At 63.2% G+C, this 9,093-nt stretch overlaps 1 protein-coding gene and 1 long non-coding RNA gene across 2 annotated transcripts; one reads left to right on the plus strand and one right to left on the minus strand.

The window, feature by feature from the left end:
• Nucleotides 1-192: 192 nt before the first annotated feature.
• Nucleotides 193-7,320, minus strand: RENBP (renin binding protein). The gene is made up of 11 exons (XM_006944115.5): nucleotides 7,153-7,320; nucleotides 6,802-6,917; nucleotides 6,505-6,580; nucleotides 6,268-6,343; nucleotides 5,916-6,088; nucleotides 5,105-5,329; nucleotides 4,450-4,531; nucleotides 3,898-4,073; nucleotides 3,176-3,307; nucleotides 433-520; nucleotides 193-342 (listed from the first exon to the last, which is right to left on the minus strand). The coding sequence occupies exons 1-11, from the start codon at nucleotides 7,237-7,239 to the stop codon at nucleotides 209-211; spliced, it is 1,365 nt and encodes a 454-aa protein (XP_006944177.2). The 5' UTR covers nucleotides 7,240-7,320; the 3' UTR covers nucleotides 193-208.
• On the plus strand, nucleotides 5,984-9,038 carry LOC109496653. The gene is made up of 3 exons (XR_002152880.3): nucleotides 5,984-6,122; nucleotides 7,254-7,511; nucleotides 8,542-9,038. It is a non-coding gene; the product is annotated as an uncharacterized LOC109496653 (long non-coding RNA).
• The last annotated feature ends 55 nt before the right edge of the window (nucleotides 9,039-9,093 follow it).

Raw genomic sequence — 9,093 nt, forward strand, 5'->3', positions numbered from 1 at the left:
CGCCCGCGGGGCGGGGCGGGGCGGGGCGCGCCAACGACCCGGCGAGCCCCGGCGAGGGGCGGGCCGGTCGGCGGGGTGGGGCGGTCCCGCGCGCGCGCGCGGCGCCCCCGGGGCCGGGTCAGCCCGTGCCCTCCAGCCGGCTCGGAGGCCGCCCTCCTCCCGCGACCCCCACAGACGCGCGCACACGGGCACTGGAGCACGCTCGGTTTTATTTCGCGCCTTCGGGGCTGGGGGCGGCGGGAGTGCACTGCGTGCCGGGGCTCTGGGCCAGGGCGAGGCGGCTCAGCAGGGCGTCCAGCATCTCCTCGCACATGGCGAGGCACCTCGGCACGTGGAAGCAGCCTGCGGCGGAGAGGCACGACAGCGGGTCGGGAGGTGCAGGGGTGGCCGACTGCCCCGAGCCCCTGCGGCCCTGCCCTGTCCCCCACTCACCTTTGAAAGGACCCCCCTTGATGGTGAGAGCGACCTTCCCCTCTCGGTTCAGGTAGCCAAACCATTCACCATACTCAGGATCGCGAAACTGGAATAACAAGACCGTGACAGCCAGCGCCTGCGGTGGGGGGGTGGGGTGGGGCTCCCAGGTGCCACGGGGCCAGGGAAAGAGGGGCCCACCGTCCCCACCGCACGGCAACCCGGGGGTCAGAGCCGGGGCGGGCCCCAGGTAACGTGGCTCCAGAATCAGTGCTTTTAAAGGTGAGATGGTGTCCGGGACACAGATGAAAACGTGGGGCGTTTCCTTTCTGCCTGGGGCTGGGAGTGGGCCGCGAGATAACCCGCTGGGGGAAGGGGCTCCAGGCTGTGATCTGAAACGCTACAAGAAGGACTAAGAAGCACCCTGTTTGGGGACGACATAAATGTAATATATCGTGATAGTGCTGCTGGTCACAGAGAGAGACGCGTGCGTTCTATAAATGATTGGAACACTTCAGATGGACATGTTTTACTGTGTATATACAGTGAACCTCAATACAACTGATAGGAAAAAGCAAAAGTAACTTTGTAGCAAGTTACTCGGAGCCTGTGTTCCAGTACATGACACTGTAGACACCCAGCACCGAGATCCCACTCTTGGCTGCCTCCCCAAGGGTCCCAAATACATCTTCCCCTCCCTCAGAGCTACCTGAAGCCTGCCCCTTCCCAGCAGCTCCGTCGACCTATTATTCTGTGTGCCTTCCTTCCCTCTGCCAGCATTACCATCAGGCACCTATCCCCTTCGGGCCTGTTAGTTCCACCCAGACACCCAGGATGGACCTCAAAGCCCTGGCCTAGGCCCCTCTGCTTCCTACCCTCAGAGACACTTCGGCAGACCCCTTCTCGGAACCATCATAGACGAAATCAATGACATTGAAGTTCACTATCAAAATGTCTTTACACTGATGCCTCTGTGGGGTACGTGAGTGGCTCAGTCGGTTGAGCGACTGACTTCGGGGCAGGTTGTGATCACGAGGTTTGTGAGTTTGAGCCCCCGCATTGGGCTCTCTGCTGTCAGCTTCAGATCCCCCCTCTCTCTCTGTCCCTCCCCCCTGCTCATGCACCTGCTCTCCCTCTAAAAAATAAATAAACACTTGGGGGGCCCTGGTTGAGCATCCAACTTTGGCTCAGGTCACGATCTCACGGTTTGTGAGTTCAAGCCCCAAATCAGGCTCTGTGCTGACAGCTCAGAGCCTGGAGCCTGCTTCCGATTCTGGGTCTCCCTCTCTCTCTCTGCCCCTAACCCACTCACATTCTGTCTCTGTCTCTCTCAAAAATAAATAAACATTAAAAAATTTTTTTTACGTAAATAAGCACTAAAAAAAATAAATTCGGGCCTATGAGCTGTGTCTATTCATGTCATTTCTCTAGTGACTTTGTTTATGTCCTTTATTTTTCCACTACTCGATCTGCCACAGGAAGAATGTACCTGTTTTCCTGTCCAGGTTTTCCATGGATATCTGAATCATTGCTTTAGGTATTCTGTTATGTTGGATAGCGCGTAATGATTTACCTGTTGGTGATAACCTTTGCAATTGCTCAATGCTATCACAAGCTCTTGAAAACGTATTCTTTAGACTTTGCTTTATGCAATTAACACTGCTGGCCTCTAACACATGTTGTCTATGAACGCATTCCGCATTAATAGCCTCAGTTGTCCTGATGCCGTGTTTGGAAGCTGTGATGTGTGCGTGCAGTATTGGAGATGCCTCTCTACCTGCCGTGGAATGTGAACACATTGGGGATTTCTACCGGTGACAAAGTCGGGCACTGCTAATACCAATGTGGAGGCGAGTGCTGAATTCCAATCAGAGGTCAGCGCAAATGGGGATGTCATTTTCTCCCACGTTTCAAAGCCCACACACCCCAGAACGAGACCCCCTATAGTTCCTCCTGTGCTGGGGTTTACCAGTGGAGTGCATCATGGCTCGAGAAACACATCAGGAATCTTCATTCATCACCAGGCGCAACAGCCAAGGTGTCCCCTGAGCGGCAGCTGGTATGTCACTCTGTTCACGGTGCTTGGCCTCTGAGGGACCCCTGGCTTCCTTCCTACCTCACAGCTGATTCATTCTTGCCACCTTGGCCGGGCCCTCGTATTCCCTCTTTCCTCTCCTGTCTCAAAAGCTTACTTTGCCTCACGGCTCACAGTATCGTCTATATTCTTATGACACCCAAGTGATCGTGGCCAGCCCAGACCTTGCCTGCTCGACCAGACTCTGACCCCTCTGCCCACTGCCGCTCGCACCCCAGGCCGGGCCCCTGTCCTCACCGGCCAGGATGGACAGCTACAGTCTCCTACCTCCCTGCTTTTGCCCGCGGTCTGGAGTCTCCCTCCCAAAGCCCCCAGACCCAGGAATGCCTGAATCACACAAGGTAACTCCTCCGTGCAGAAGGACTCCTGCCTGTATTCTCTCCCACTCGCACTGCCCCCCCCCCAGACCCGTATTTCCTTGTTTATATTCTGCCCCTCCTCCCGTGGAAACACCAGCTCCAGACGGCCGCTTTGCTGACTGACTAGAGGGTCCGGACCTCTAGGAACCCAGACCGGCCGAGGGACCGTGTCCAGTGTGGGGGAGAAGAAGGGGGTGTGGGGCCAGCCTCCCCAGTCCAGCCCAGCGTCCTCCCACGGCCAGAAAGGCCCGGGGAGGAAGGGCTGCCCGCTGTTTCCTCCACACCCATGCCGAGCCGGGAGCCCACTCACCTGGCGGAAGGTGTAGTCGGCCACCCGGCGGAAGAGGTGCAGTAAGGCAGGGTCCCCGCTGTCACTGTAGCCCATGAGGAAGGCAATCATGGCTTCGCTGTGGGGCCACCAGAGCTTCATGGCCCACTCCAGCTGAAAGCACAAAGCAGTGGCGGGGTCTGAGGGCCCTGGGTCCCACCCTCTGCCACCTCTGTCAGCAGGAAAGCCACCCCCATTCTCCAGATCACGGCTCAGACCCATCCGGCCCAAGCACTTGGAGCTTCATCGTAGGATGGATGTCTCTGAGGGTCTGAACGGCCCCTCTGAATGGGACTAGCTTCCTGAACAGGATGCACCCCACGTAGCCCCTTCCGAAGGGCCAGGGTGGGGTGACCTCTCCTTTAACCCTAGAATCGAAATCCTGTCTTCTTGTCAGTCTGTCTAAAGCCTCTTGGACACTCGGCTCCTGCCAGTGGCAGGCTCAGTCACCCTCTGCAGGGGCAAGTCTGCCCCAGCTGCTGAGGCCACACAGTCACCCAGAGCGCCTTTCAAGGACGAGGGGGACGTACGTGAGGTTGAGGGCCACCGGCCTAGAAGTCAAGAGTTTGTCACCAGGGTCACACGGGGCAAGTTCATCACTCTGAGACCCAGGTCCCCCTCTGAAATGGGTGATGACAGCACCCGCCTTCCGGCGAAGAAAGCCTTGAACAGGCTAGTACCGTGGGCCCCGGGCGCATTCCCACCTGGGTGGGGCAGAGGCCGTTCGCATCCTGGAAGTAGAAGAGGCCTCCGTGGTCAGGGTCCCACCCAGAGCGGAAAGGCAACAGCAGGAACTTGTCGATAACGTGGGCTCGAAGTTCGGGATCGCCCTTCCTGATGGCATGACGGAGCAGGAACCAGCCGGCCTCCAACGCATGGCCTGACAAGGGTTCCAAGTGAGGCAGACAGAAGAGCCTTCCCCAAGCAGGGGAAGGGGTGGGGGAGCTCAACCCCCCTGTGCTGCCCGCAGGCGGCTCCCTTTCTCCTTCACTAACAGCAGGAGTCGCCCTTAGCGGGCCCAACGGCCACCCCCCTGCAGAAAGTTTGCCCTCGCCATCTGTCCTCGACTCCCTCTCCTGCTGCTGACACCCCAGCCTGGGAGGTCTGTCCCCGCCTCCCTGCCTGGTCCTCAGCAGCAGGTGGAGGGCACAGAGGGCTCAAGGCAGCCCCCAGGCACTCCCCACACCTGACGCCCAGAACCCAAGAGTGAGCGTTCCCTTCCTCCTGGGCCACCCCCAGCCCACCCTACTCCTCACCTGGGTTCTGATGTCGCCCCAGGCAACCAGAAAGTTCCTCACCATCCTCTGACACATTCTCCAGCACAGCCTGTCCATCCCTCTGTCGCGGGAGGAACAGAGAAGCTAAATGTGCCTTCAGCCCCTGCCATCCAACCAGAAAGATGCCCCCTCCCTCCCCTCTGTCACCTGCAGTCTTGGGCAGGCCGGGCTCACAGGGGAAATTTGAGAAGAGGCCCAAGGGCCTGGGTGCATTCTGACCCTTGCTTCGGGCTGGGCCCTGAGAGGTGGGAAGGGGGACACACTGAATGGGGGCCGAGACTGGGTGGCCTGGGTCTGCCCACAGAGGCCCGGAAGGACTTGGCTCTGGCCAGGTCTCCTGCTCCCTCTAACACACCAGGGGCTCCGACACCCTCCCTCCTGCCCTCGGTCCCTCCCTCCGGAGCTCCCCTGGGCCCTCCGCCTTCCCCAGGGTGTAGGGTCCTGTGCTTCCCCGGCCTCCGTGTCTCCCCATCCGTAAAGGGGACCATCGGCGCCCAGCTGGGGTGGCGGTGGTGGGGCGTGAGCTAAGGAGGTGCTGCAGGGGGTGGGGAGCGGGGGTCCCCCGCTCCCCAGCCCCCCGAGACCCGTCCTGGCGGCCAGCGTCCGCCTCCCATCCCCTGGACGCGTCCCCAACCTGAACATGCTGCAGGATCCTCTGGGCGCACCAGTCCCCCAGCTCCGCGTAGTTGCCGGCCAGCTCCTCGTCCGCCTCCCCCAGCTGGTCCACGAGGTTGAGCAGCATCATGGGCACCGCCATGGACTCGGAGGCCGGGGCCCCGGGGAGCCGGGGCCGGCCCAGCCCCGATGGGTCCTCCCGCACCCAGTACACGATCTGCTCCATCATCTCCACTGCTTCGCTCTGGGTGGGGAGAAGGGAGGCGAGGGGAAGGTCGGGGCTGAGGCCGCCTCCCGGTCCCTGAGGTCCTGCCTGGGGGTGGGGTCCTGGCCCGGGCGGGGGTGGGGGTGGGGGAGAGCCCCCTCCTCCCACCCACTCATGGGACGCCTTCACCGAGGGCCGACTCTGGGCCCAGCGTCGTGTCGGATGCTGGGGGCCGGGGTGGATCTGCCCCACCCTGCCTCGGGGGTTCCCAGTGTGTGGGTGCAGGCCACTGCCAGGCATCCAGGTCGGGTCTGAAAGCACAGGGGGCTCCAGGGAGGAGGGAGAGCTCCCTCCTGGCCAGGGCAGGGCAAGGATTGGTCCCTTTATGCCTGGTGCCCAGTGTAGGGATTCAGAGGTAGAGACTTCCGGGAGGGGCCACCGGTGACAATACAGCACCGCGAGGGGGGTGTAGCCAGCGGCCCCGGGGCCCCGGGGTGGGGGGGCCGAAGAGAGGATTGACTTTGATAAGAGACCCGGCCTGCAGGCAGAGCCCGGGGCGGGGAACGCGGGTACCCAGGACTGGAATGCATCAGGGAGACCCACGTGCAGCCTTCCTCCCACACACCTGGTAACGCGCTTCCCCCGTCACCCTCCACAGCTCGTTCATGGCCATGGTGTAGAAACACTCGCTGAAGATGGTTCGCTGCACCTTGACCGGGCGGCCGTCCCGCGTCAGCACAAAGGCACACTTCTTTCCAGGAGGTGCCACTCGGGCATAACGCAGCAAAAATTCGCCACCTGGTGGTTGAGAAGTCGGCCTGCTAGAACTCAGGTGAGGACACTGCCACCTTCCCCTTCCTTCCCCCCCCCGCCCCCCCCGTGAGCGTCCCCAGGCCCTTCGCTGCTTCTAGACCTCTCTAGGAACTAGAGTACACTTGGAGGTGCCTCTGGGGAGATGGGGGGAGGGGAGGGGACACCTGCTTTTGCCGCGTCCAGAAGTTCGGGGCTGCGGAAGCGCTCGAGTTTGCGGTACAGGCGACAATACATCCACACCTGTGGGGGAGCAGAGGGAATCTGGCTTCAGTGGGGAGCAGCATGGTCCTCAGGGCTGGGACGAGCAGTGCTCAGGTGCCGCCGTCATGGGAGGAAGAGCGTGGAGGGGACCGGCCTCGTGTGTGTGTGGACCGCGGACAGGCGGAGCTGACGTCCCCTACCTGCCTCCCCTGCAGCCACACATACTTGAGGTCATCATACACCTGCCCGTCTCGGCCAAGGCACGTGAAGAACCCCCTGTGGGAGGCACAGTATCAGCGAAGCGGGGGAGGGGCTGCACACACACACGCGCGCGCGCGCGCGCGCGCACACACACACACACACACACACACACACACACACACCACCCCCGCCCCACCGCCCTGCGGGGCTCGGCAGATCTGGGTCCGCGGAGAGCGAGGTGGGGGCTCAGGAGGGGCAAAGACCCCTGCTGAGGACACCACAAGGGGGAGACGCACCCATGCTCCTGGTCGTGGGAGTGCTCCACCCAGAAAGCCACCACGCGGTCCAGCTCCTGCCCCACGCGCTCCTTCCAGGCCTGCAGAGCCTCTCGCTCCTGCTCCTTTTCCATGTCCTGAGGGGAACTCGGGACTTGGAGACCCAGCTGCCCCGCAGACGTCCCCAGCTTCCCAGGCCCCAACCTCCTCGACAGGTTCCTCTGTGTCCCAAGTCACCCCAGGCTCCTGTGGACCCCAGGACCACCTGACCCGCCCCCCTTAGGCCCCCAGGCCTCGGGACCCAGACCTCAGGGTCTCCCCGCACGCGTGCCGGAGGCTGCCCTCTGGCCCAGGACCGGCCCCAGGACTGACCCCACAGTCCCGGGAACCCTTCATGACAACGCCGTCCCCACTACGGGGCCCACCGCTGGGCTGCCGCACTCGGAGACCCCCGCTCATCCCTCCTTCTCCAGGAAGCCAGACGGAGCTGGTCGCTGTCCCGTGACTGTCATTCAGCTGACCCAGCGGCGCCCCACCCGACCCCTCCTCCGGGAGGTGCCGCAGAGCCTGGGGGCGGGGCTTGGCGGTCGCACGACTCCGCCCCCCGTGCTCCGGCACCGCCCCCACGCTGGCCCGGCCCAGACCCCTCGGGCCCCGGAGTCGGAAAGGAGGCGGGCAGTGGCCGCTGCTGGGCGCCCTGGGCTCAAGATCCTCCTGGGGAGAAATGCTGGGTGAGCTGGCGGGACAGTCTGGGACGGGGAACGCGGGGCCGACTCCCTCACATGGGCTCCCAGCCACCTCTCACCACCCTTCAACTGAGTTGGGATGAGGGGCGAGTGGGGGAGGGGCTGGGCAGGGGCTGGGCAGGGGCTGGGCAGGGCAAGGCGGCCCAGAGCGGTGGCCCCAGCTCGTGCTTAGGGGAGGTGCTGGCTTTGGGTCCAACGGGGCTTGTACCCCCCGCCCCGCTCACAGATGCGTGTTGTCAGTATTCATGGTATTTCCCTTCACGTCCAGCCTCTTCCCTGCCTTCCTTGCAGTCCGTCCGACCCCGTCGTGCCTAGCCAAGGGCAAGCCTTGGTATGTGGGAGGTTCCAAGGTTCCTGGCCTTGGGTCCAACGGACGGCGCCTTGGCCAGTCCCGAGGCAGAGAACTGGCCCCACTCCTCCCCGCGCGCATGGGCCTCTCCCCAGAAGGCTGCAGAGCGCTGTGCTCAGATGTGAGCCGGCACCAAAGATGCTGTAGTGACACGGCCCCGAGTGCCTTGCGGGCCGAGGGATGGTGGAGTGGCGGGTGGAAAGAACCCGGGCGGCCGTCCCCAGTGCAAGCATCCACAGAGCCGTCTGTCGCATGCCTGGCACGTCTGCACGGGCCCTCCCCTTCTGGGGCCAGCCCCACGTGGACCCTTTGCACCAGCTGGTGTGCATCCTCCCACACAGGGGCATTGTTCCCGCTGCTCCAACCTGAGGGACACATGTCTGCTGTCTCCCTGGGTCCCTGCCCCCTGGAGACGCCTGGGCTCCAAACCAGATCAGAGCTGGTGCCGTGGGGAAGACGGAGCCATGGCTCCTGGTGCCAAGATGGACGGGACAGGGCCCAACACAAGACACCGTGAACCCGGTGGAGGGAGCACCGGGGGGGAGATTACCCTGGGAGGCTTCCCGAGAGAGGTGGCCATGAGCTGGCACCGCGTGGGTACACGCACGCGAGAGGAGAGAGGGAGTGACTAGATGAGAGGGTGACGAGGACGGCCTCTCCCCACAGCCCTTGGGTCCCCGGCAAGAGTGACGGGATGCGGCACAGCCCCTCCTGGCTGGTTGGCGGGAAGTACCAACCCCGCCCGTTTAACCCCGGCACACCACCCACCCTGGCAATTGCGCCAGCAGCGGGGCTGCGAGGAGCTACTTCGAGAGAGTTCCGTTCCTTCTCTTTCCGGGGCCTGGCCCACGTGCAGGATGGAGCCCGGGCAGGAGAGGATCGGCTCCAGCGGCACCTGCTGGGCCTTTGACACGGGAACCACCCCGCAGGCGATACCCGTGCGTCCCGGGGAGCGGACACCGCGAGAGAACCCAGCTCAGTCCTCCCCAGCCATTCACAGAGGCCCGTGGCCGATGACCCGCTCTCTAGACAGGGAGTCGGGAGCGGCTGCCCAGGGCACTCCTCCCCTGTGTTCTAAACCCCGGCTACCGTGGGACCTTCTGCGGGCAACCAGGCCCTGGCCCAGCTCAGTCCCAAGGGCCAGGGGCCTTGGCAGACCCTTGAAACTTGGGAAGCAGTCTTGGATGGAGAGGCGCCCAGGTGGGGTGGGCAGCCCTG

Source organism: Felis catus, chromosome X (assembly GCF_018350175.1).
Source record: "Felis catus isolate Fca126 chromosome X, F.catus_Fca126_mat1.0, whole genome shotgun sequence".
Classification (NCBI taxonomy): domain Eukaryota; kingdom Metazoa; phylum Chordata; class Mammalia; order Carnivora; family Felidae; genus Felis; species Felis catus.